The 27,669-nt window shown below is 46.3% G+C and overlaps 2 protein-coding genes across 4 annotated transcripts in view; both read left to right on the top strand.

The window, feature by feature from the left end:
- ripor1 (RHO family interacting cell polarization regulator 1) overlaps positions 1-2,474 on the top strand; it is a 37,907-nt gene extending 35,433 nt beyond the window's left edge. For both annotated transcript variants that reach the window (XM_015965611.3, XM_070544124.1), the window contains exons 21-24: positions 755-951; positions 1,204-1,287; positions 1,397-1,487; positions 2,145-2,474. In XM_015965611.3, coding sequence (XP_015821097.1) covers positions 755-951; positions 1,204-1,287; positions 1,397-1,487; positions 2,145-2,242 — 470 coding nt within the window. In that variant the 3' untranslated portion in view covers positions 2,243-2,474. The remainder of the gene's footprint in view (positions 1-754; positions 952-1,203; positions 1,288-1,396; positions 1,488-2,144) is intronic.
- A 3,333-nt stretch (positions 2,475-5,807) lies between these two features.
- Positions 5,808-27,222, top strand: LOC107389472 (transcriptional repressor CTCF). Of its 2 annotated transcripts, none has more exons than XM_015965607.3 (17): positions 5,808-5,898; positions 7,247-7,296; positions 8,748-8,902; positions 8,973-9,115; positions 9,214-9,324; positions 9,418-9,597; positions 9,697-9,924; positions 9,996-10,158; positions 10,232-10,402; positions 12,830-12,963; positions 13,895-14,015; positions 14,183-14,332; positions 19,579-19,739; positions 20,185-20,367; positions 20,732-20,864; positions 20,937-21,164; positions 26,509-27,222. In XM_015965607.3, the coding sequence occupies exons 3-17, from the start codon at positions 8,749-8,751 to the stop codon at positions 26,709-26,711; spliced, it is 2,463 nt and encodes an 820-aa protein (XP_015821093.1). In that variant the 5' UTR covers positions 5,808-5,898; positions 7,247-7,296; position 8,748; the 3' UTR covers positions 26,712-27,222. The 2 variants fall into 2 exon arrangements, with proteins under 2 accessions (XP_015821093.1, XP_015821094.1); XM_015965608.3 differs by lacking the exon at positions 5,808-5,898 and adding an exon at positions 6,758-6,892.
- The last annotated feature ends 447 nt before the right edge of the window (positions 27,223-27,669 follow it).

Consider the following 27,669-nt stretch of genomic DNA (forward strand, 5'->3'; position numbering starts at 1 on the left):
ATATCAGTCTGTGTGTGATGACTGAATCTGATATACAACTTTAAATTTTTGAATGGAATTACTAAAATAAATCAACTTTGTCGTGATATTCTAATTTTATGAATTCATGCTTCTGTAGGACTTCAGCTTTGTACACACAAAAGAGCAGGGATCCCAAAATGGAGCCCTGTGGAACACCCCTGGGGAGAAACCACCCATCCATACACACACCACTCTGTTCAAGGGTTAGGACCAAACCCAGCCAGTAAATCCCACGTAATGCTCTGGACAATGCCCCAACACCTCGTGGTCCACCGTATCAGCAGTCAGATCTAGTAAAACAAGCCGGAGCTCCAGAGCTGCTGATCCTCCACGTTGTAAGGAGCTAGCCAATAAGGTTTGGGCATTGACTAGGATACCTCCTGGTTGCTTCACTTTAGAGATTCTCTCAGAGGAAGAAATCTCCTACAGAAGGTTGCTGGAGGAACTGGTTGTATCGTCTCTACCCTGGAAATGCCTTGAATTGTCCCTGGGGGAGCTGGAGAGAGGGATGCTAGGCTATCTCTCCTGGACTTGTTCCCTCTTTGGCCTGGTCTCAGATAAACAGCAGTGGACAGGTTGGTGTTCTGCTTCCCTCCAGAGGAAAGGACCCCTTAGATGTTCTAAAACTAAGTCATCTGGTCGTTCAACAGATCTGTGTGGAGCCAGGGTTTCTGACCAGAGCTGTGAGTTCAAGGAAAAATAGGCTGAAGTAACACTACTAACCTTCCAACAGTGTGGCTGGTGCAGAGCCTGTCATCGTGGGATCAGGACCTGATCCTGAGCGCTCTGCGTCGTCCTGCAGAATGCAGCTTGAAGAGGGAGGGACTTCATGCTTTGGCAAAACTTCTGAAAGATCCACGAGGGAAGGTGTTGTCCTGCGTCAGCTCGGTACTGAAAGTTCTGGCCGCTCAGCCCAGGTGGCGAGAGCAGGTGAGAGTGGGAGGAGGGGATGGATGGGGGGTCGTTGGTTTATATAGTAGATTGTTGAAGGAATTTCTGTCTGTTTCCAAAGTTCTTTATGAAAAGCATGTCTTGGAAAATCCTAAAAGGAATGTCATAATGTTATTGTTGAAACTAAGGTATGAAGTATTAGATTTCACCACCTAATAAAATTGTGAAAGCACCTATTGTCGGCTGCAGACGTAGCAGGACTTGTTGCATTTGTTTGCTTTACTTCCTCAGGCTTTGGTGAGCTGCATGGAGATGCTGGAGGATGAGGATGTGGACACCAGAGTTTGTGGATGCAAGGCTTTAGCATGTCTGAAGGTAGGAATGCCCTGCAGGGGGCGTTGCTGTACGGACTTCCATGTAAAGCATCATTCAGCTCGTGTGAACAGGACCAGTCATGTTAACACTTGTAACTCTCACCCTCCAGGCCAAAGAAAGCATCGATCAGCTGGTGTACGTTTGTCAGACGGACAAGGAGGAGGTTCGGGAGGCTGCCAAACTAACGCTGCTGGAGCTGGGTAATCCTAACCTCCGTTAACAGCTCGTGTCCCGTTACGGGTGCTGCTATAAATGAAGCACGATGCAAACGCATCACGAAGAAAAAACGTTAAAGACTGAAGAATAAGGTCATAAACAAAACCAAAGCACAGCAATCCCACAGAATCACACGGTGAAGAAAGGGTCAAACCCGCAAGTAAAGAAGAAAATACTAAAGATCAGTCAAAACGATAAAAATCCTAAATTAATACAAATATTAACAATTAGAAATACAAAAGAAGGACATCTTCAGCTGCTTATCGGGGTCGCGGGGACAGCGGCCCCCAGCAGAAAGGGCCAAACCGTCCTCCACCAGCGGATCGCCAGCCTCTCCCTGGCCAGGAGCTGTAGTCCCTCCAGGACGTCCTGGGTCGACCCGCGGGCCTCCTGCTGACCGAACATGGCCGTAATGCCTCCCCCACTGGGGGCGTCCAGGCAGGGGGCCTCGTAATGCTGGAGCCACCTCAGCTATGTTCAGTCAGTGGTTTCCTCACAAGTGTCCTTGCTTCTGCCGACTCCAGTTTCTATCATATTTTTATTTTCTCTGTCTGTGGGTGTTTTAGGCACAAAAATGTCCTTCTGATGGTAAATTCTCACATCCTGTTTCTTTCTGTGCTTCTGTTTGCTGCGTGGAGCAGGCGAGGAGGGAAAGATGGCTCACAGGCATGTGGAGATCTCTCAGGACAGCTTACCAAGACTCTTTGCTCCAGGAAGCATGGCCAGCACTGCCTTCTGACAGCACACACACACACACACTTGTGTGTTGTGCTGTAACACAACGGCCCCAGCATAAGGACTGTACTGGTCGTTCTCCCACTGAGAAAGCAGCTCTGTGACAAATGGAAACGGTCTACTCTACAGGAGAGTTTCTCTAGAGCCCAGGAGGACTTTTTCTGTGTTTCACTTCCTAAAACGTTCAGTATGACATCATCATTCAGGTTCTGGGATGTCTCGAAGACCCAGCCAGGCTGCTGACCCCGTTTAAGGAGGTTTGGAGCCCAAATGCTAATCTGCATCCATTCAGCGGTTTCTACAGACCCGTCCTTTTACATTATTGCTGTCAGGAAGCAAATGCTATGTGAAAGAAAACCTATGCACAGATGTTATAGCAGTTTACAGAAGCACGGCTCGTGTCTACACATGCACACCAGTGACGGTGGTCCTTGGTGAAGCACAGTCAGCTACAAGCATGAAAACTGCATCCAGGCTAATGAAAGGCTGTTTATACTGCACTAGATTAGTTTATTTGTTGTTGAATTACAGATTTATAACTAAATATTCAACTTAATCACATGTTTGTAACTGCAGGGACCCCGCATACTCCCAACATGAGAAATGAGTTTGAGCCAAAGAAATGTTCAGAAGCTTTTAGGATGAAACCGGCGCCGTCGTCCTGTTTGGCAGCAAAGCCGACCTGAACTTCCTGCATTCTGTGTGTGTGTGTGTGTGTGTGTGTGTGTGTGTGTGTGTGTGTGTGTGTGTGTGTGTGTGTGTGCGTGTGTGTGCGTGTGTGTGTGTGTATGTGTGTGCGCGCGTGCGTGCGTGTGTGTGTGTGTGTATATAAGGGTGAGTGTGTGTGCATGGGTGTGTGTGTGTGTGTGTGTGTGTGTAAGGGTGAGTGTGTGTGCGTGAGTGTGAGTGTGTGCGCGCGTGCGTGTGTGAGGGTGAGTGTGTGTGCATGGGTGTGAGTGTGTGTGTGTGCGTGAGTGTGAGTGTGTGTGCATTGGTGTGGGTGCGGGTGCGTGAGTGTGTGTGTGCGCGAGCGTGCGTGTGTGAGGGTGAGTGTGTGTGTGTGGGTGTGTGTGTGTTTACACCAGAGCTTTTGCTACATGAACTCAGGAGCCGTGCCTCCTCGTGCTGCTCAGGATGATGAATTAGTTGATGTTTATTTCTTTGGCAGACGCTTTCGTCCAAAGCGACGTACAATAGTTGACCTGTAGGGCGTGTTGTGATCTGTGGGGGACACCGGAGTTCCCGGTGGAAACCCACACATGCATGGGGAGAACACGCAACTCCACGCAGAAAGGCCGAACCTGCAACCTTGTTGCTGCGAGGCGACAGTGCTAACAACTGCACCACCGTGCAGCCCATTAGATTTGGTGAATTCTGACCTGACTCAGAAGGTGACACCTGAACTTTTCTCACCCTGCCACTGAGCCTCAGGCTGCAGCTGCTCCTCAGCCATGTTGTCTACCGCCTGTTTCCCTCTGAGAGCGGTACAGAGGCGGTCCGGTTTCCGCACAGCTTCCAGATGTACTACCATCCACACCGACTGCGGTTTGTGTTCTGAACGTCTCCAGATATCTGCTCCCACACGAGCACCACATGATTAGAAATCAGACATAATACATGTAAACACATACCTGTAGCAAAACTATCAAACACTGAACTGATTTCCCCGTCATTAAAATAATAAAACAAAAGCTGGCAGAAATAAAATGACAAGTTTTATTGTGAAATATGCTGTACCTGGTGGATCCACGTCTCACTTCCTGTCTGGCTCATGTCATTTCGGTGTGGATGCTCTGATCAGACTAAAGAGTGTTTGATCCATGCAGAAGCTGTACGAAAACTGGACCGCATCAGATCAGCATCAGGTGTGAAACAGGCTTAAGGCTGCCCAGCCTGCTGCCTGAGGAATGGAAGGGGAAGAGGTCATGAGCGCCTAGCAAGGAGAAGCAGATCAAGTTCATATTTATGGTTCCTTCTAGTGGAACTGTTATGGAAGATGTGAAGACTCTCTCCTACACACACACACACACACACACACAGAATGAAGCTGATATCAACAAACAGCTTTAAAAGTTGAACTCCGGTGACCTCAGCTGTTCGTCTCAAGTGCACTTTAGTTTTTGTTCTGCCTTCTTTGTTTCCAGCAGGTGCGTCTTTAGCATGATTAACACAGAGCTTGCTGTAGGCCTGTTCCAGTGCTATAACCAGGGTGAGCTGACCCAGGTTCTGGTGCCGTGTGAACCCATCAGGGCGGTATCTCCTCTCCTTACAGGAGTGTATTTCTGTCTGAACACTGCTGTGCCTTTTACAGCCTCACTGAACATTTCTGCTGTTTTGGGTTGTGTTGTGTGAGTCTGCACGGCACCGCCGGGGTTTTGTCTGTGCGACAACAATATGAGATGGAGCTGTTTCCATTTCTCTGCTGATTCTTTAACCAAAGGGTAAAGATGCCACAACTCAAAAGCAGCTGAAGTTCGGGTCTGGACTCAGCTCAGACTCTGGATGTGCCTGATCTCTCACCGGGATTCAGAGGCTTTCCACCCTGGTCCTGATGATGCCTCGCAGATGCAGGGTCGTTTATTCGTGTAGGAACTCTGGCAGAATCATGTCTGATGAGCTGCAGGATTTAGTCTAGATGCGATCAAATAGGACGGGTGATAAACGGCATGAGGGAGTGGCTGGCAGAAACCTGCATCTATACTTGTGCTTGGACAGAAGACCTGACTAGTGCCTCAAACAAGCTGTAGGAGCATCCTTCCAGCACAACCTGTACCTTTTTCTGTAAGCAGGGTGAATTAAACTCAACGGGCTTTTATATATTTATTATATTTGCAGAAAATACAGTGTATAATGTATAAAAAACAAATAAACATTTATTTAAAGTGTGTGGTTTATTATGAGTCATATCAGGCAAAGAACACAAGCAGTGTGACCTGGCTGTTCCTCCCAAAAGTACTAGAACCTTTTACTAAAAAATGGAATAAATCTGGATATATTTATACCACAGAGGCCTATGTGTGTGTGTGTCTTAGAAACGTTTAGAAATATAGACAATCCAATGATGGTAATTGGCACTAATCCAGGGGAATGTGGATTGTTTATCTCCCAATAAACAAGGAATGCAAAAGTGCATAATATGAACATGCGGATTATAGGAAACATTACTGATGACTCATAAACCAAAGAGAGAAAAGGAAAAGGGCACAGATGTTGATTTTATTTTACACTTTCAAACCCTGGAAGTGGCAAATGGTCTTTTGTGCAATGTCTAGTCCTGTCTTAAAGCACTACTTTGTGTACGGAAATCAAGATTATTGAGTCATTCTTTATTAGACTTGTTCATCGAGACAGGCTTACAACAGAGGGTCTAGTTTATTTTAATTGGTTAGATAACTCAGATCCCTGCAGGCTGGGAGCCTGGGTTGGTCCGTGAGCGCCCCCTCCCGGACGATTAGCGTGTATGCAGCAGCTTCGACAACACCCCCCAGCGGCCGCACAGGCGCACTGAGCCCTCAACTGCCATTTTGTGCCATAAGCTACTTTGCTAAAGCGGGAGAGGAAATAAAAAATCTGCGAAGACTATCAACTAGCAATGTAAACTTTTTAGCACACACTCTGCGTCCAGCTGGGAGCACAGGGGGAAGAAACGCGTTAAAACGGGTAAAGTATCACTACTTTTCTGACGGGGGGAGTTTGCAGGATCTTTATTCGGCCTCTAGGTGTCACGATGGGGCTCTGGGAACTGGCAGCTCGTGGGAGAGTGTTTGTCTCCCTCTATCGCTTTTGAAAAACTCATCGAAAGATCCGAAAAGAGAATAAATAAACAATAAGCTGTTTGTTTGTGGTGTTAATCTGCATACAGATGAAATGGATCATTCGTCGATTTCGTTAAGAGTCCAGACAAACAAGGCGTCCATTTTCGCTCGTCTTTGTCTTCCGTGTCTTCACTAAGCGACGCGCTGTCGGGTTTTAGCTAGCACACAGAAAGCTGCCTTCACAAACACAAACGAGCTGGAAACAAGGGCCGTGAGGCTGCGACGCGTCCCTGTCTGAGTTGTGTTTGAGCCGCTGTTGTTAGGCGCTCCAGCTGCTTTAATGTGAAGGAAGTCCCGTCAGAGCTAGGCGGCTAATGCTAGCTCAGGCTTACGGCCTTCCCCACACTGCTGCTTCAGTCTCAAAAGCCTTCAAATAACCGAGCAAACGTTTAATTTCTTCTTTCATTTCCCCGAATACTGTTGTTGTTAGTCCAGGGAGGAGCGTCCATAGGCGGAAATAAGGAGCCAGGCCAACGCGGAAGAGAATGACGGCGGTAAAAACCTCCCTGCTCCGCTCGCTCCAAACCCTAATTTAACATTAGACGTCCCTTCATGTCTCCCGTCCTCCATTGTATACCGCAACGCAACCTGTCTGTTGTCTGACTGCTGGGACGAAGTGGGACTTGGCGGCTGTTGTCGCCCCACTCGCCGCCATATGCTTAAGCCCACCTGGAGTCTGACAGAGAGAGCTCCCTCTACGACTCGGCTGGGAGAGCTACAAAAATACCGCTGGACTCTAAATGCAACACAAGAAGCAGAGACTGTCACTGAGGTCCAGACGTGTCCCCGGGCCTTTACCGAACCACCCAGCTGCTATACAGGTCCACACTTCAGTGCAGGTGTCCTTTTATTCCTCCTGGTACCGGACGCACTTGACTAAACTCTTGTTTTAACAGGAAAACGTTAATACGAGTTCAAAACGATGACATGCCTGTCCCAGGTACTAAACACCTGGGTCCGTTTCATGTGGTACTTTGGATTAGTAGTAATACTATAAGCATTACCAGTCCATTAAGACACCTCAGTACTATCAATGCAGGTCCACTTCAAATCTCACACACATGCGCACGTGTCCAGGACAGTCGTTATAAAGTGCAAGTGAATTTTATGACATTTAATGTTATTGTTCCTGGATACTAATGCAACAGTTTTAATGTAAAAACACAAAAATCACAATTATTCTACCTGTTCAGGGTAACGGGGGAGCGGGTGGAGCCTATCTGGACACGTGATCTGGCTAGAGGTGAGACACACACACACACCTGTGTATTTCTGGACTGTGGAAGTACAGCCCACACCTACATAACCATGTGCTGCTCTGTAGTTCAGTTCAGAAATAATAAGGCGGTTCAGGCAGCGCTTGTGCAGCTCTCCAGAGTCCAGCACGTGTGTTAAAGCTGGCTGGTTAAGTGAATGTCGATCTCATTTACAATCTGGATTTTCAAAGGTCATAAAAACAAAATGAACCCATTATTTGCTCCTCCTCTGCAGTTTACTCTCTCGCCGCTCTAGGTTGCAGAAGGAGCGCACTCCCCACACCATTTTACCAACTTGTCACTATTTCTAATGACTTTTCAGACCTCCTTAACTACTTCCTGTCAATAAAGCACCTAGCAGACAACCCAGTGACATTTCTGATGACTCTTCTTTCTGTTAAACGTTGTCATCGATTTTCTCTGCGGATTAGCAAAAACCCAGCCTGCGCTCCGGACTGTCCTCTCCGACATCAGGAAAGGGAAGGATGAGCGCATGTACAGCATGATCACACTACAGCAACTGACCAGTCCGAAACCTTCCTCTGTGGATCTGGTCCACCAACAGATTGCGGGTCATACAGCAACAAAGTGAAACCCTTTACTTGTATGTGCCCCATATCTGATTTATATGACAGACAGTCCCAACCAGAGTTTCTAACCGCACCCGGGCTGCTTTCGTGTGCGGCTCCTGAACTAGATCCACGTCTGGTCCTTGTCAAAGGGACCTCAGTCTGAATACTTGATAGGAAGGCAGGATTTTTGACTTTATGTTTATTTATCTGTTCTAAATAACGTTCAGCTCGTGAAGTTTGACCTGAACATGTGTCGTTACTAGGGATGCAACAATACCACTTTTTTCCAAACCGATACGATACCGATACTTGGATCTGAGTACTCGCCGATACCAGTTACCGATACAGATACTTCTACCACACCAAAAAAAATGCAATGAATTGGAATACAGGTTTTATTTTCTTCTGTTTTCAATAGGAAAAGCCTGTGAGGTAGATAAAAAGTAATAGAAGTGATCACAAAACTAAAATATTAGGTGAACAGAAATGGCAATTTACAGTGAAGTCACTTTCAAGCAACTGCATTGGTATCAGTTACTGGTATCTGTTAACTTTTACCGATACCGATACTGGTATCAGTATCGGCACTGATACCGATACCAGTATCGTATCGGTGCATCCCTAGTCGTTACAGCTAGGGTTGGTCAGCTACACAATCCAGTGATTACCTCCTGAGAGCTTGATTAACTCAGCTCAGCAGTTCATGGGATCATTTGTTATAAACACACTGAAATGCTTTAGACACTTTTATTGTGTGGAGACACTCATCCATCAGGTTTTAGTGACATATTTATTTCATCTGGTTGGTTTTAGGGTGTTTTGACTGCTCTGGTGAGGATTTACCAAGTCTAACTCTTTTCACCCAGCATGAACGGGGAGTCAGCAGATGATGGCGGGGTGGTGGACGTCCCGACCATTCAGGCCGTCCACGGCCACGATGCCATGGTGGTGGACCTCCTTCAGCACGTTGCCGATGCTGGCGGTGTGATGCAGGGACAAGCTGGAGTCACGCTCACACAAGGTCCGGTGCAAGTGCCCTGTCATGGAAACGTCCGGAAAAGCAGGAGTGACTGTGGAATGTTGTGTTTCAGGCCACGTGGTGGGAATGGTAGCCAGCCAATCACAGGAGGAGCTGATAGAAGCTCGGGTGGGGGTTGGTGTAGAAGGCGGAGCCGGAGTTGAGATGATGGTGATTGACTCACTGGATCCGACTCTGATGCAGATGAAGACGGAAGTAAGAGTAACTCAAGATCGTGTCTGGTTTAGAGTAACGGTGTGTTTGCAGATCCAACAGGCCTGCAGGTGGAGTTCAAACACCTGTTTACTTCACAGGTAATAAACACTGATGTGGGGGCCTCCACCACTACAGTGGGTGTGGTCGGGGGTGTCGCTCATCAAGCTGCTGTCACAACAGTGGACCAGGCCCAAATCATCACCCTCCAGGTGATTCATCCATTCTTCACCGGTCACACAGACTGTACCAGAAACACAAACACCTGGTCTGAGTCTTGAGCTGCTGCTTCTCTCTGCTCGCAGCTGGTAAACATGGAGGAACAAGCAGCCTTGGGCCTGGGGGAACTCCAGCTGGTCCAGGTGCCTGTGTCGGCCTCTGCCGTGGAAACCCTGCAGCAAGGCACATTCGTGGACACTTCTGCCATGCCGAAGGACGGAGATCCAGTCATCTGTCACACGCTGCCTCTCCCCGAGGGCTTCCAGGTGCACCAGCGAAAATAACCTCCTGATTTTGGGTGAATTGTAGATTGGTTCATGTGGAGGTTTTGTCATGTTGACAAACAAATGTTACTGGTGTTGTAGGTGGTGAAGGTTGGAGCTAATGGGGAGGTGGAGACAGTAGAGCAGGAGAAGGGAGCAGACGGCCATGATGAAGAAGAGGAGGAGGAGGAGGAAGAGGAGGAGGAGGTGGGAAACCAGATCCTGGACGAAGCAGAAGATGAGCCTGTTCAGCCTTTGAATGATGACCCAAGCTGGGCTAAAGACCCAGACTATCAGCCTCCCTCTGTGGGGGTCAGAAAGACCAAGAAGGTAACGTGGTTCCGTCCCTCTCTGGGGTCTGAGATACTTGCAGGCTGTTTCTGAACCAGCTGCTTTCTCAGGGTAAGAAGAGTCGTCTGCGTTATGCTGAAGGCGACAAGGACATGGATGTCAGTGTCTATGATTTTGAGGAGGAGCAGCAGGAAGGCCTCCTGTCAGAGGTGAATGCAGAGAAAGTAGTCGGCACCATGAAGCCTCCCAAACCCACCAAGATCAAGAAGAAAGGTAAGAAAACATCATTTACTCCAGTCAGTCAGCGCGGCTTAACCTAAAAGCTGTTCTGCTGCTGTTGTGTCAGGGGTGAAGAAAACCTTCCAGTGTGAGCTGTGTAGCTACACCTGCCCTCGGCGCTCCAACCTGGACCGACACATGAAGAGCCACACCGATGAGAGGCCGCACAAATGCCACCTGTGTGGACGAGCCTTCAGGACCGTGACTCTGCTGCGAAACCATCTCAACACTCACACAGGTGTTTACAGAAGTGCCAGTGAGCCTGACAGACGCGCTATAGGACTGTTGTAGAGTCCTGATTGTTGTGCCGCCGTGGCCTTCAGCAGCGATAAGGTGTCATAACTTTACACTAATGCCTCTGTAGCGTTAACCATTGGCTACTTATGTTTTAAATGATCAGTAAGATGTGATGTTCCATATGAATATGGAACATCAATCTGATTGGTCTTGGGATGTTTAATTTATATTCCTTTAGGTTCTCTGACTTGTTCAGGGAACACACGCTTCACATTAATCAGACAGCGTCAAGAATGTAGTTATAAGAACGACTCGTTCTATTTTCCTAAACTAAATGATCACACATGACCAAGTATGAATGTGCACGAGTGGAATGGGAGCTAGATGTTTTAGCAGAACCTTCCTGAGAGCTTGTGGAGTCTGGGTGCTAACATCAGTTTGGCTGTATGTAGGGTTGTCACGGTAACCGGTGTAGCGGTAGGGTTGTCACGGTAACCGGTGTAGCGGTAAACCCCAGTAAAAAAGTTGACCATAATAATAACCGTCTTGTTTTTTAAAAACTATATTATCTCGGTGGGTTACCGTGACTGCGGTGTAGGCGCGGTGACCCTTACCAGCCACCGTATCATCTGCTGAAGTTGCCGGCGGCACATGCACGCTTTGTTGTTTACAACCAAAACTTTCTTGAAGCTAAAGCTGAAATAACGGCCAAAGGAGGAGACGGCGGCGCTCAGGACATTTTTTATCCCTCAAAGAAGACAAAGTGGGAAGTACGGGCATCTTTTGGATATTTGAAGAATGCCGAGGTACAGTTGATAGAAGACGGCTATCCTGTTTGCAGCACGTGCAGAAAAAGTGTCTGTGAAAGGCAGCAACGCTTCAAATCTCATGATACATCTGCGTGACCATCACCCACAACTCTGCAGTCAACGCAAGGCAAGCTAACATTAGCATTTTAGCTCAAATGCGTGACCCGAGGATTTGGGTTGAGGGAGAATGCAACGAGTCGCTATATAAAGCAGCCGCAGCGCCGCTACCTGCATATAAACCGTGTCGCGGACACCCCCATGTTGAAATGACGTTATGCATTACGGGGCTCCCAGGGGCAGATAAGAGTTGGTCTCTCTCCGAGAATAATTATGAATTTAACAATGATTACTGCCTGATGACATTTTCCCACATCTGCAAAGCTCACTGGAAGGACACAAACCGAGGACAATATTTTCCTGATATAGGGTTTATTACTCAAGTACGGGTAAAAAAGTATCTGATTAGAAGGCTACTTGAGTACTGAGTATCATCTGATCTAATATTTTTAAAATGATGACATCAAACAGACATAAAATAAGAAGTTATGGGCAAATATTGGTATTTTAAAGACTAAAGAGGAAAATTGTAAACAAACAACATAATTACAAAATAACACATTTTAGGCAAAATTTAGACACAAACCGAGGACAACATTTTCCTGACATACAGGGTTTATTTAATTGTGTGAAAATGTAGCACGTTTAAAAAAAATACCGCAATAATACCAAAAACCGTGGTAATTTTGGTCACAATAACCGTGCGGTTACATTTTCACACCGTGACAACCCTAGCTGTATGGTTTGATAAGCTAGAGATTTGTTTGTAAAACCATCCAACGCCATTAGTGCCGAGTCTACGCACCCTTGTGTGGAGGTCCCCGGGCGATCCAGGGGGTCAGGAGGTCGAGATAGATACTGCAGTTGGCCTGGTACCGGAGCTCGTAGATAGCTCCGATACGACCCGTCTAGTCTGAGATACCTCCAGGTGGCGGCAGGAAGCTGGAGTGCTTATTGAGCATCTAAGGCCGTTCGGCGGTGTGTCTGAAATCACTCGCAAGCGTTGCAGAGAGGCTTTGACCTTGAGGTCAAAAGATAGGATGGTCTCAAATGCTTGCTCACCGGTCAGTTGGCCAAACCAGGATGCAGCGGGAGAACCACTAGACCAGGAAGTGATTCCTGGATCTGTTAGATGTTGTTTACTAGTTCTAGACAAACCAGAATTTGACACGTTTAAAAGGCGTTACCAAAATATGTCAGAAGTCACGCCTTCAGTCAGATACTCAGAGAGGTTTCTCTCAGTGTGAAGTGTACATGTTATAAGAGTTACGTGAAACAAAAACGTTAAACATTCATAATAATCTCATTATCATGTGTATGAGTTTACTGATGGATCAACTAAACACGGATCTGGTGCAGTTTAAGGCCCGAAATGAATCACTGCAGGAAAAAATGTTCTTTTTAACACATCATTGATTAATGTACTGATTATTCAAACACGATCTTGTTCGTTCAACACATCTGATTATGTCAGCCTATAAAGTTGTGGAGTTATTTATTTAAGGAAGATGGACTTTATTCAGAGTGAGAGTGCAGGAGTCTCATCTTGTTGTTTTATTTAGGGACTCGCCCACACAAGTGCACAGACTGTGACATGGCTTTTGTGACCAGTGGAGAACTGGTTCGCCATCGGCGCTACAAACACACTCATGAGAAGCCCTTCAAGTGCTCCATGTGTGACTACGCCAGTGTGGAGGTGAGACTCGCTTCATTTAAATACTATTCACTTTATCTGCAGGGTCCGTACGGGTGCTTGAAATCCTTGAAAATGTTTACATTTCAATCGTGTTCTCAAGGTATGGAAAGTGCTTTTTTCTGTATTAAGTCCTTGAAAATGCTTGAAAAACAAACAGTTTTGCATTTAAGATCAGTCAAGAAAGTTTGATTGGAAAAGTCAATCTGTTGCTTTTGTTAACATCAAAAACTAGAGAGCGATTGTTTAGCCTTTAACAAACACGGTTGCTGCTGCTCTGAGAGGATCCGCTCCTTTCTGTAACACCGGTGTGTGAGCAGCAGACTCCGTCTCTTGTCGAGACCAGCTGCTGGACCGGCGGCGTCCTCTGGCTGCGCTACGAAGCAGACCTACTTAAGCACCAAGCTGGTGTAGTAGTTGTGTGTGTGAGAGCCCTGGGATCCAGCAGGTCCTTCTGTGATAAAATTGGTAATAAAATCAAGACTGGAGCCGACCAGGGTACCGAAAAAATGGTAAGAAGTATCGTTTTTTGGTGCTAAATGTTGGTACTTTCCCAATAATAAGTCCCTGTAATGAGCCGCAAAGTCCCGCTCCTCCCCCTGCTGCGGTTCACGTCAGATGTAGGCTGCTCCCCCATTTGTTTACTGAACATCTCCAAGTTTGCAGGTTAATAAAATACAGAAAAACAATCGTTTTGGCTGCATCTTGTGAAAGTAAACAGCAACAGAGCTAAATGTAGCCTCTGTGTTCAGATTTGAGTCGCTAAACATGGAAATAGCTGCAGTTTAATAAAGCACCCTGTTGTTCATTGCATCTTGTTGTGAGCTGAAGCATGACCCACGTTTGCATGTGAAAACAGACCCAGCTCCCTATGGCATGCCACTTAACATCGTAACCAGCACAGAGGCTAAGGCTAAAGGTGTGTGTTGTTCAGGTGAGCAAGCTGAAGCGTCACATCCGTTCCCACACGGGCGAACGGCCCTTCCAGTGCAGCCTCTGTAGCTACGCCAGCAGAGACACATACAAGCTGAAGAGACACATGAGGACGCACTCAGGTAGACACCTAAACTGTTGCTTTATTTTGGGTAAACCTCATTGAGACTTTATTAACAGAAAGAAGAAATTCCTTCTTTAGAAGGTTGGCTGTATTCACTAGTTTCTGTCTCTTTGGCCATGTTTTCCGCTGGAGTGTGATGAGATTGTTGCCTCATGTTGTTCTCAGGAGAAAAACCCTACGAGTGCTACATCTGCCACGCCCGCTTCACCCAGAGTGGAACTATGAAGATGCACATTCTGCAGAAACACACAGAAAATGTGGCCAAATTCCACTGTCCTCACTGTGACACAGTCATCGCACGCAAGAGCGACCTGGGTAAATCTTACGGAACCACGGCAGACGTTTGTCTTTTGGGTGGTTTTAGTGGTAGTAGTGGACTTCATTTAACATACGCATTGGTCCAATATAAAATTATGTCATAATAAATCAAATACATAGTACACATGTGACAGACGCCTATAGAAATCTAATCCTAAAAATGTTAAATTACATTTATATTCTAAAATCATGATACAAAAGAAGAATCCACACATAAACACTTGAACCATGCTTCCTTAGGCTGGATGAGTAGTAATAGCTCACGTGGGATCAGTGATGGCTGAGATGATACTAAACCTTTCAGATGAGCTTTAAAATAACACAAGCCTGCAGTTACAGACATCCATCTTTATGCTCCCTTGCAAACTGAAGCCTTTGTTCCAGTTTGCTTCACTGATTAGTGTTTCACTGTTCAGTCCCAATCCCTTGAGTTCCCTTCACATTGTGTGTTTGAAAAGGCTCTTTCTTACTTTCACTACCAAACATGGCTCTGACTTCTACTGTTGTTTTTCTTCCATTTGATTTCACCAAACCTTTAAGTGATCGCTGATCCTTTTCTGGACACATTTCTTCCTCAAAGACGACGGGTCCCCACTATCCATCCAGGTTTTAATCATTCCTTTATCATCTTTTCCACGACCACCAGATGTGACTTTCCACGTGGTTATTTAATAGTGTTTCTCAATGTTAAGGAACCTTGCCTTGGTGTCTTGGTCTAGCAGCAGTTGCCTAGGAGATTCGTCATCAGGAACCACCAAGGCGTGTTCCAATGTTCACGTTCTACCAAGGTGTCTGTTTGTTAGCCGTTTAGCTAGCTGAGCAAGGATACACAGGAGGTGCCTTGTAGCCTGGCCTTGGTCAAACATTACAGCGCGTTATTGTCAAAAGGATGGCGGATCAGGGGCCAGCAGCTACTTCTGGGGCAAATTTCTAGTTTTTAAAGTAAGTCAACTAATTCAGGTGAGACTTGAGTAAAAAATGTCGTCGTCTCTTCTTCCTCCGCTTATCCGGGTCCGGGTCGCGGGGGCAGCATCCCAACTAGGGAGCTCCAGACCGTCCTCTCCCCGGCCTTCTCCACCAGCTCCTCCGGCAGGACCCCAAGGTGTTCCCGGACCAGATTGGAGATGTAACCTCTCCAACATGTCCTGGGTCGACCCGGGGGCCTCCTGCCGGCAGGACATGCCCGAAACACCTCCCTGGGGAGGCGTCCAGGGGGCATCCTGACCAGATGCCTAAACCGCCTCAACTGGCTCCTTTCAATCCGGAGGAGCAGCGGTTCTACTGCAAGTCCCTCCCGAATGTCCGAGCTCCTGACCCTATCTCTAAGGCTGAGCCCGGCCACCCTACGGAGGAAACTCATTTCGGCCACTTGTATCCGCAATCTCGTTCTTTCGGTCATTACCCAAAGCTCATGACCATAGGTGAGGATTGGGACGTAGATCGACCAGTAAATCGAGAGCCTGGCTTTCTAGCTCAGCTCCCTCTTCACCATGACAGATCGGCTCAGCGTCCGCATCACTGCAGAGGCTGAACCAATCCGCCTGTCGATCTCCCGATCCCTCCTACCCTCACTTGTGAACAAGACCCCGAGGTACTTAAACTCCTCCACTTGAGGTAGGTCTTCTCCCCCGACTCGGAGTTGGCAAGCCACCTTTTTCCCGTCGAGAACCATGGTCTCAGATTTGGAGGTGCTGATCCTCATCCCAGCCGCTTCACACTCCACTGCGATCCTACCCAGCAAGAGCTGAAGGTCAGAGCTGGATGAAGCTAGAAGGACCACATCATCCGCAAAAAGCAGAGACGAGATTCTCCTGCCACCAAACTCGGCACACTCCACACCACGACTGCGCCTAGAAATTCTGTCCATAAAGGTAATGAACAGAACCGGTGACAAAGGGCAGCCCTGGCGGAGTCCAACCCTCACCAGGAACAGGTCCGACTTACTACCGGCTATGCGGACCAAACTCACGCTCCTCTGGTAAAGGGACTGAATGGCCCTTAACAGAAAGCCGCCCACCCCATACTCCTGGAGCGTCCCCCACAGGGTGCCCCTGGGGACATGATCATAAGCCTTCTCCAAATCCACAAAACACATGTGGATTGGTTGGGCAAACTCCCATGCCCCCTCCATCACCCTTGCAAGGGTATAGAGCTGGTCCACAGTTCCACGGCCAGGACGAAAACCTCATTGCTCCTCCACAATCTGAGATTCAACTATCGATCGGACCCTCCTCTCCAGTACCTTGGAGTAGACCTTTCTAGGGAGGCTGAGGAGTGTAATCCCCCTATAGTTGGAACACACCCTCAGGTCACCCTTCTTAAAGATGGGGACCGCCACCCCGGTCTGCCACTCCACAGGAACTGCCCCCGATGACCATGCAATGTTGCAGAGACGTGTCAACCATGACAGCCCTACAACATCCATAGCCTTGAGATACCCAGGACGAACCTCATCCGCCCCCGGGGCTCCGCCGCTGTGTGGTTGTTTGACTACCTCAGCAACTTCTGCCCCCAAGATTGGACAGTCCATCCCCAGGTCTCCCGGCTCTGGTTCTTCCTCGGAATGTGCATAGGTGGGATTGAGGAGCTCCTCAAAGTATTCCTTCCACCGTCCGACTATAGCCCCAGTTAACGTCAGCAGCTCCCCATCCCCACTGTAAACCGTGTGAGCGAGTTGCTGCCTTCCTCTCCTGAGGCGCCGGACAGTTTGCCAGAACCTCTTTGGAGCCGATCGATAGTCTTTCTCCATGGCCTCACCAAACTCCTCCCACGCCCGAGATTTTGCCTCGGCAACTGCCACTGCTGCACCCCGCTTGGCTATCTGGTACCTGTCTGCTGCCTCCGGAGACCCACAGACCAGCCATGCCCTGTAGTCTTCCTTCTTCAGCCTGATGGCTCCCCGAAACTCTGGTGTCCACCAGTGGGTATGGGGGTTGCCACCAAGACTGGCACCGGCCACCTTGCCACCACAGCTAGCTACAGCCGCCTCAACAATCACAGAGTGGAACAAAGCCCACTCAAAGTCAATGTCCCCCACTGCTCTTGGGACGCGGTCAAAGCTCTGCCGGAGGTGGGAGTTGAAGACCATCTTAACAGGTTCTTCTGCCAGGCGTTGCCAGAAGACCCTCACTATGCGTTTGGGTCTGCCAGGTCTACGCGACATCTTCCCCTACCATCTGATCCAACTCACCACCAGGTGGTGATCATTTGACAGCTCCGCTCCTCTCTTCACTCGGGTGTCCAAAACATACGGCCGCAGGTCAGATGATACGACTACAAAGTCTATCATCGACCTGCGACCTAGGCTGACCTGGTACCAAGTGTACCGATGGGCATCCTTATGTTCGAACATGGTGTTCGTTATCGCCAAACTGCGGCTTGCACAGAAGTCCAATAACGAAACACCACTTGAGTTCAGATCAGGTGGGCCGTTCCTCCCAATCACACCCCCCCAGGTCAAGCTGTCATTGCCCACGTGAGCATTGAAGTCCCCCAGCAGGACAATGGAGTCCCCTGATGGAGCACTATCTAGCACTCGTCCCAGGGACTCCAAAAAGGGTAGGTACTCTGAACTGATATTTGGCCCACAAGCACAAACAACAGTCAGAACCCGTTCCCCGACCCGAAGGCGCAGGGAAGCTACCCTCTCGTCCCCCGGGGTAAACCCCAACACAGGCAGAGAGTCTTGGGGCTAACAAAAAGCCAACCCCAGCCCTCCGCCTCTCACCCGGAGCAACTCCAGCAAAGGAGAGTGTCCAACCCCTCTCAAGGACTTGGGTTCCAGAGCCAATGCTATGTGTCGAGGTCAGTCCAACTATATCTAGCCGGTACCGCTCAACCTCTGCCACAAGCTCCTGCTCCTTCCCCGCCAGCGAGGTGACGTTCCATGTCCCAAAAACCAGTTTTTTTGTCCGGGGAGCTGACCGCCAAGGCTCCCGCCTTGGTCTGCCACCCGATCCACATTGCACCGGACCCTTCATGTTCCTCCTGCGGGTGGTGGGTCCACAGTTGGATGAGCCCATGTATCCGGTTCGGGCTGGGCCCGGCCGGGCCCCATGGGCGAAAGCCCGGCCACCAGGCGCTCGCTCACAGGCCCCAACCCCAGGCCTGGCTCCAGGGTGGGACTCTGGTAACCCTCCGGGCCGGGTACTCCGACTCTTTGAATTTACATCCATGAAAGATCCTGTGAACCGTTCTTTGTCTCACCCTTCACCTAAGACCAATTTGTCATGGGAGACCCTACCAGGGGTACAAAGTGCCCCAGACAACATAGCTCCTAGGATCATTAGGGCACTCAAACTCCTCCACCACGGTAAGGTGACGGTTCAAGGAGGAGTAATTATCTAATTAATTAGAAGCTTTGTAATTAATTAATTAATTAATTAATTAATTAATCTAAATTAATCACATTTTAATCATATAGGTAAATGTGCCCTCAAAGCAATAAAAAAATGAGGCAAAGAATGAATTATTAGGCATGGACATTATTACTGTAAACTCAACTGTTTCATTTCTAAGAAAATACATTTTAATTGTTCAAATGTCACTGTGTGTTATGAAAAAAGACACAAATCCACTATCGTTTATAGGAGCAAAGCGTTACTCTGCCTGGTGCTTTCAGCGCTGCACAAATGTTACATGAATGTTAATAATACCTCCACTTGTGTAAAGCTTCCGGTGCCACCGGGCAGCAGCGGAGATCAGAGACAATCTCTGAAAAATGTCCGCATCACAGACTCCATAGTTTCCAGGAAGTTTGTTTTTATTTAAGTTAAGAAAAGAGGCTGACATGTTTTCACAAATATGGCAGCAGTCCAAGCAAGGCAATTTCTTCAAATTGTTCCCTTTCAGTAGCCGTTAGCAGAGCACTGTGCATTGTTGTGTGCGTCAGTGATATCTGGTCTACCAGGAAATCAATGACAAAGGTTCCGCCCTGCTTGAAATGCAAGCTGCCTCCATAATGCTGCAGTAATATCTTCCCCAGATACACCTTCAACAGTAGGTAGTGAAAGTTTGCTGCCCAAAAATTTTGGACATTAATATTCAGCAAGTTTTCTGCCATAGAATCTCCCCTCATAACTTTTTTATATAAACCGGACAGCATCTGGCATTCACACAATATTTCTGATCCAACTCTGGACCATGCTTAGGTCTTCCAGCCATGGCCTGAAATTTAAAAGCTCATCCTGACACGTGGCTATGCTCCTTCCAACCAGCATTCTCGTTTGTTCTCTTTTGTTCAGGCGTGCATCTTCGGAAGCAGCATTCCTTCATAGAGACGGGAAAGAAGTGCCGTTACTGCGATGCTGTGTTTCATGAACGTTACGCTCTGATCCAACACCAGAAGTCCCATAAAAATGAGAAACGCTTCAGGTGTGATTTGTGTGACTACTGTTGCCGCCAGGTTTGTTTTCACTCACATACCTTTTTTGTTGGGGTTTCTCAGATTGTCAGTAGCGTTGAGCTGCTTTCATTTTGACGTTAAGAATGAACAAAGAAAGTAAAACCGGCCGTGTTTTCACCATAGAAACCCTACACTAGCTAACATGCTACACCTTTACATAGGCGGGTTATGTTTGGAATCGTGGCATAAGCGGTGGGATGATGTTATGTTATTATGGTTAACAGTATACGTACTATAGCCGATGTTTTACCATTTTCTGTGACTAAGGAGAGCCTGAAGAAGGGGGTCAGACCGTAAAATATATATATTGTTTTTTTATGTAGCTTGCCTGAACGTCCGCAGCAGCTTTGAGTTTAGAGAAACATCTCTGTTAAATCTCTGTGGATCAGGAATGGAATTACATAATGTTTGTCCAACACTTGTGTTCCAATCCTGCCGGGTCCAGGAGCGCCACATGGTGATGCACCGTCGCACCCACACTGGAGAGAAACCGTACGCCTGCAGCCAGTGTGAGAAGACCTTCAGACAGAAGCAGCTCCTGGACATGCACTTCAAACGCTACCACGACCCCAACTTTGTCCCCGTGGCTTTTGTTTGCTCCAAGTGCAGCAAGACCTTCACACGCAGGGTGAGGTTCATCAGTTAGTGGGCCGTGGGCCAGATTCAGCACAAGACCTGACTCAGACCCTGAACTCTGGTCTGAACAACAGCTGCTGTTGTTTTTGTCCCTGTTGCAGGTCTAAGTGGGGTTTAGATGTTTTACTACGGCAGTAATATTGTGTTATCTAACACAAAGCTCTTACGTCAGGTTCTTTCAATCATAACTCTTTCTGATGAGTATTTCAATTTTTAGGATTTGTTGAGAGAAATCACAAGCAAAATTGTCACTTTTGAAAAGAAATGGAAACACTGACACGTGTGGAAACAACAAACAACACGCACCGGTTTGAGACTCCCAACACGAGTCGTTTATCTGGGGTGTTTGTTTTCAGAACACCATGGCTCGCCACGCTGAGAACTGTAACGGCGAGGTGGATGAGGCCGAGAACGGAGGTCCCACCCCAAAGAAAGGAGCGCGAGGAAGAAAGAGGAAGATGAGGAACAGGAAAGACGAGGAGGATAGTGGTACGTCACTAGCTGTGTTGGAGTGTGGCATGGTGTTCTGACTGCTAACTCTTATGATGTTTCTGTCTTCAGAGGAGGATTACTTTGAGCAGGACGAAGATGAGGGTGAGAATAATGCTGAACTTCTGCAAGAGGAGGAAGAAGCAAACAGCCTAGAACTAGAACAAGCTCCTAATGTTGTCCCGGTACCACCTCCTGATGAGCCTCCAGTCAAGAGGAAACGAGGCAGACCCCCAAAGAACCCCAAACCTTGGACTTCCAGCAAGGCTGTGAAACCAGCGGCCGAAGCAGCAACTTCAGGTAAACACACCTGTGAGGTTTATTCCGGTAAACACCTGGGGGGTATACCGCTTAGCGAGCTCAGAACATCAGGGCTATCCTGATGAATCCCTGCTCTACAAAACGCACCTGTTCACTCAAGGAGTTTTCGGTACCACCAACGATCCACAGGTGGATTCAACCCTCTAGTCTAAGGGAGGAGTGATGTGCGAGGCTCACACGCGTCCACAGGCAGCCCCTGTTAATAGATGCTAGATAAATGAGAATGGATGGAAAGGACAGAGCCTGATTGCACTCACAGACAGGGCAAGAATTATTCATTCATGCCTACGAGGACTGTAAAAATATCAGAACAGAGCTAGCTGCTTGATTGAAGCCAAGTAGCTGGAATATGATTGCACGATGTCACCTTTTTCTTGTTGGTGGCTGGCAGCTACGAGATGGTGGATTAGCAACAACGCTGGCCCACAGCGGTAGCAGCAGCTTTGTTCTTGATGGCTAAATTATTGATAAATGTGAGGTTTAAACTTTTAAGACTGAGCTCTAATTGGATTTACATCTTAACATTTGATGTATTTAGTCTTCATCTGCAGCCAGGAGTGTTTCATCCCACTGATGTTGCCCCGCACGTGTTAAAATAACATTAAACTACCTTAGTATACACATGAAAAAGGAATTACTTGATTGGTGTGACTTTATATTTACTCTGGTCACGTGTCAAACACGCCAATGTTTGATGTGAATTAGGGATGTCCCTTTCCGATATCGATATCGGAAGTAATTCGATACTGGCCCAAAAACACTTTGGGATTATGTCGGACTGCATCAAAAATCTCTGATATAAGCAGTCCGATAAGGTTCACATTTTTGCAACCAATGGTTTAAAAAAAATCCTCTTTTTTTTGTCATACTTACCGTTGCTGGCTCTTGTTCTCTGATTGAGTAATATCACTTGATCAAGCCTTTCATACATTCCACACTACGAAATAGGTAAAAATATGTATGATTTGTGATGATATCATATCGGACTGATATCAGTATCAGTCAATACGGGAGGCTGCATTATTGGTATCGTATCGGAAGTGAAAAAGGTGTATCGTGACATCCCTAAAGAAAATGACAGTGTTGTCTTCGGTGTGTACCGTATTTTCCAGACTATAAGCCGCTACTTTTTTCCCACGCTTTGAACCATGCGGCTTATAATGAGGTGCGGCTTTACTGAAGATTTTCCTTCACCTGCAGGGGGCGCTTTAGCAGAAAGGGAAACAGGTGGAAGTCAAAAGTGGAAATCGAAGAAAGCGCTCATTTTAATTTAGCACATGTAAGCAGCCGGCACCACAAAGAATTTTTTTCAAATCCATACCCCCTCATCATGGAAACTACACGTATGAGTTCATATGTTGCCACATTTAAGATGAAGGCCATCGATCTGGCAGTAAAGGAGGGAAACATTGATGCCGCACGTGAGCTTGGCATGAATGAATCCATGGTTCGGCGCTGGAGACGACAGCGGGAAGAACTCATTCAAGCCAGCTTCACCCGGGGATGATGACAGCAACACGGACATCGCCACAGAAAAGGTATGTGACGAAGCTCTTCTGAGGCTGTTCAGTTCCGACACTGAAGAAGAGGACTTTAATGGCTTTAGCGCGCAAGAGGAAGATGAAAGCGAATGACTTTTTCTGGTAGGCTGGTGTGTTTTATTTACTAACCAGGCATGTTTTGTGTGCAGTTTTTATTTTCTAATCATCCAGGGCTTATTGATGCTGTGTCAGCGCTGTTCTTTTCTTCTAAACATGCAAATTACCGGTGATAATGTGTCAGTTCTGTTTTTATTTAATAACCATCCAGAAATATGAATGCTATCAGTGCTGCTTTCTTTTCTAAACTTGCAGGCACGTTCACCCGTGTTTAAAATTCATTTTGTTAAATTAAAACAACAACGAAAAACCTCCGTGTAGCGTCTTTCCGTCTAATTATCTTATGTTATGGCCGTACAAGCGCCGTGCGCCGGAGACTTGCATGTGGCTGCTGCGCCGCGGCTTGTATTCGAGTGCGGCGTGTGTGTGTGTAGAAAACCTTTTTTTTTTGTTGGTGTGGCTTAAATTGAGGTGCGCTCTATAGTCCGGAAATTACGGTAATATTTGTGCTAAATGTGTATTTGTGACAAACGGTTTACAGCGTTAGCTTTAGGGTCACGTGACCACCACAAACTAGAGCTGGGTATTAGGGCTGCTCGATTATGGCAAAAATAATAATCACGATTATTGTGATTGAAATTGAGATCTTGATTATTTAAGACGATTTTTCAATTGATGTTGATGTTATTTGTTTTTATTCAGTCATAAAATTGCTCAGGGCACAATCGGGACAAAAATAAATAAGAACAAGATGATCACTAAAATAACTCCTGGTCTCAGTATAAAAAGACCAATATACTTATAGCTCATAGTTTATGACCCAAGGGCTAAGACCTTGGTTTAACTCATTTAAGTCTAACCAGTACAGACCCAAATACCAATATCGTGCAAATACTGACAGCAAGAATTATTCAGTGGCATTTATAACAAATACATGCAAATAAATTGATGTTCACAAAATTTTTGCACAATATGTATTGAGTCGTGTCAAGGTGCTGTAGGAGCGTGCACTAGCACCGTGTCCTCAGAGAGGTTAGTTATTATTTAAGCTCTGTGAAGCTGACCCCCCGTCAGCTTCAAAAGCGGAGGCAAATAGGCTGCTCGGTTAGTGCTTTGTTTGTGTTGATTTGTGCAGGTGAAACTGACGTTTGTGCTGCTATGGTTTCTGAGATATTACACATTTTAATTTAGCATGATGACATCATCAAATTCCCAAAGTGCTCCAAAATGGACCATATTAGTCTACTTTTTTAGTGCTTTGTTTGTGCTGATTTGTGCAGGTGAAACTGACGTTTATAATGAAGTTTATAACTACAGTATGCCACGTTTTATTCATATGCCCCTACATCTTTTTCCACATAGTTGTTCTTTTTCAAGTGAGGAACATAGTTATGGGTTTGTGATGTTTGTCTCTGGACAAGAACCGTCTTTTAAACAGACATGCTAAATTTGGCAAGCGCAGGATACACGACACGAAGAAGATCTGCAATTGCATCTGTCAATCAGCAGTAGAATACAATGAATGTTAGTACACTACAAATACCATGTAAAATTGTACTACAACAAACTCAGTGAAACAGCGAAGTCACAAAATCGATCTGCGTTATAGTGAGGGACCACTGTACTTGTTTATTTTCTTCTCAGGTGTAAGTGACTTCCCGGACAGGCCCTTCCGCTGCATCAACTCCGACATGTTTTCGTCTCAGATGTTCATTTAGAGAAGTCGTGCTTCCGTTCCATGCTAGATCATTTTTGCATATTTTGCATATCGCCCATCTTTTCATGGCATCTAGAGTGAAGTGCTTCCATACTTTTGATGTGTTTAAGTTATTTTTTCTCGGGTTCATCGTTTCTGTTTTATTTTTCCTGTACCTTTTCTTGCTCCGCCTTCTTGCTCAGTGTGAGCATGAGCGTCAGCCATGTGCGTAGTACGCCATGAAAACAAGGATACCTATTGGCTGATTTCTTCTTCTACTGCGCCACTGGTAGATCGATGGTTCATTACTGCCACACACTGGCAGCAAATCTAGCAGATGTAACAGATTGTGTTAAAAATAGACCACTTATGGTAAAACGTGATTATGAAACAATTGATGACTAAATAAGTTGTCAACTATTTTAATAATCGATTAGTTGTTTCATCTCTAAAACACATAAGTGTTGCTCAGATTGTGAAGATATACACCTCACTATTTTCTGGCGTAAAGTCGTAACTTCATGAGGGATCATATTTGAAGCTGTGGCTCGTTAAAGTCAGCAATGACGCTTGTCGCGATTTTGCGACTTTGGTGCTTAAAGGGTTAAATCAATCTTTGGACGTACGAATTGATCCTCATGAATATTAATGAGAATCGATTCAGAATTGAAGAATCCATTTTTTTCAACAGCCCTACCCCAAATGTATATTCTTAAAACTCACAGCTGCTCAGCAAAAATAAAGTCCTCCAGTCTAAAACCATCCAGACTCAGAAGCAGATCTTGAAAACGACACATAAATGATGAAACGTTGAATAAAATACGTGCACGCTCTACCTAAATAGCGCCGGCTACATAGCTTTATTCTCTCTAGCGTTTTTTTCCAGGAACACTACTCAGAGCAACTCGGACCCGTGTAGCTCGGCCCGGTCGCTGTTCTCAAGGGCACGGTTCGGTATTTCTTCTCTACTTTCCCCCCTATTTTTAGTCCCTGCTCCGCTGAGGTACTTGGCAAGGCTGAGACGGGATGGCATCGTGATTCTGGCTGCTGATTGGCTAGGGGGCAGAGACACCGGTTGCTCCGAGTGTTTTACCTTCTGTTTCACTGCCTGCAGCCATTTCCTGGTTCAGAGTCTGAATGACGGTCTCTCCTTTACTTCCATTCTCATTTATCTAGCATCGATTAACAGGGGCTACCTATGGATGCGCGTGAGCCTCGATTGCTGATGGGGGTTGAATCCACCTGAGAATTGTTTGTGAAGCCGACTAATCCTAAAGTGAACAGGTGCGCTTTGTCAAGCAGGGATTTATTGTGAGATTTATTCCGGTAAACACACCTGTGAGGTTTATTCAGGTAAACACACCTGTGAGGTTTATTCAGGTAAACACACTCGTGAGGTTTATCCAGGTAAACACACTCGTGAGGTTTATTCAGGTAAACACACCTGTGAGATTTATCCAGGTAAACACACTCGTGAGGTTTATTCAGGTAAACACACTCGTGAGGTTTATCCAGGTAAACACACCTGTGAGATTTATCCAGGTAAACACACTCGTGAGATTTATCCAGGTAAACACACCTGTGAGATTTATTCAGGTAAACACACTCGTGAGGTTTATTCAGGTAAACACACTCGTGAGGTTTATCCAGGTAAACACACTCGTGAGGTTTATCCAGGTAAACACACTCGTGAGGTTTATCCAGGTAAACACACTCGTGAGGTTTATCCAGGTAAACACACTCGTGAGGTTTATCCAGGTAAACACACCTGTGAGATTTAGCCAGGTAAACACACCTGTGAGATTTATTCAGGTAAACACACCTGTGAGATTTATCCAGGTAAACACACCTGTGAGATTTATTCAGGTAAACACACCTGTGAGATTTATCCAGGTAAACACACTCGTGAAGCTTATCCAGGTAAACACACCTGTGCTTCCAGACTCAGAAATACTTCAGCTTCAGAAATAAATTAGCAGCTTTTCTCTGAGTGCTCACCTGTCAGCTGAATGTGTGTGTTGTTTTGTAGCTATTGACATCATCCAGGTGGAGAGTGAGAGTGCTGAGGCAATGACAGAGGACGTGTTGAAGGTGGAGGTGGGTGAAGGAGGAGCGGAGACTCCTGTGGAGCAGGAGGTGGACCAGACTGTGGAGGAGGTGGAGGAGATTGCAGCAGCTGCTGCTGACAATGATCTGACCCCAGTGATGATTCTGAGCATGATGGACCGATGAACACACGCCCAAGTCACAGCTTTCTTTCATCCTTTTTTCAGTTCTGAATAAGTTCTGGTGGATTTTTTAATCTTCATTCTGAAATCAGGTCCTCTCTCTCTCTCACACACACACACACACTTATTAAATTATCTGCTGGTGAAACACATGCTACCCCACAATCTTACTGTCAGGATTGTAGAACATACCGAAAGTGAAATTGTGTTTCTGTCTCTCTGGGACTTACACTACAGAGGACACAGATTGGGGGGGGTCCTGTCTTTGTGTGAATCACTAGTGAAATCAGTGGGAGACGGTTTGGTCTTTAGAGGCTGTGTTTTTCCACCTGAATCATTTAGTTTCAGCACTTGTTATGTTGATGTTTGTCCGTTTTAGGTTTTTAACTGCAGAAGAGTAACCAGATTATGATTTCGGAGTCGTCTCAGGCTCCAACCACAACGTTTAAAAGACAAGAATATCTCCTTCTGCCTGTAATCATCCTTAATTCTTGATTAAATTGCTTTCATCTTGACATCTTGTTGTTGTATGTTATTAAAAGCCCACATGATGTTCTAAGTGGTGTTCAAAAGTAAATACAGATGACCAGGGTCTACTGTAGCTCCGGTATTTATGATTTAATAGAAATATGGCTGCCTTTGTTTTGCCCCATCGAAGCTATCTGATTGGTTAAAACACAAATATTTGTCTTGAGTTCTAGGGACAAAAGGGAATATCCGAACACTGAGTCATGATTATGAGGTCAGATTCCAGCTTCAACCAGCTCGCAGTAGGATAAATAAAGTTCTTGGATTTTCTTTTTGTTGAGTTGGTTTTTTCTGGTTTAATCTAATCTCTGGTAAAAGTTTTGTTTCAGAAGAACAATAAAATGAAAGCATCATACTCTAGGTCAGATCAGTCGTTTTAGTTGTCTTGGTCTGGATAAGAAGGTAAACTTTTCATTGACTTACTTGTAATCATA

Source organism: Nothobranchius furzeri, chromosome 14 (genome assembly GCF_043380555.1).
Source record: "Nothobranchius furzeri strain GRZ-AD chromosome 14, NfurGRZ-RIMD1, whole genome shotgun sequence".
Taxonomy (NCBI): Eukaryota; Metazoa; Chordata; class Actinopteri; order Cyprinodontiformes; family Nothobranchiidae; genus Nothobranchius; species Nothobranchius furzeri.

Bases quoted from the DNA above. Each gene is read 5' to 3' on its own strand.
- LOC107389472 (XM_015965607.3), top strand. From the start codon at position 8,749: ATGAACGGGGAGTCAGCAGATGATGGCGGGGTGGTGGACGTCCCGACC. The intron at 12,964-13,894 runs GTGAGACTCGCT...TGTGTTGTTCAG, and splicing joins GTGACTACGCCAGTGTGGAG to GTGAGCAAGCTGAAGCGTCA. The intron at 20,368-20,731 runs GTGAGGTTCATC...GTTTGTTTTCAG, and splicing joins GCAAGACCTTCACACGCAGG to AACACCATGGCTCGCCACGC.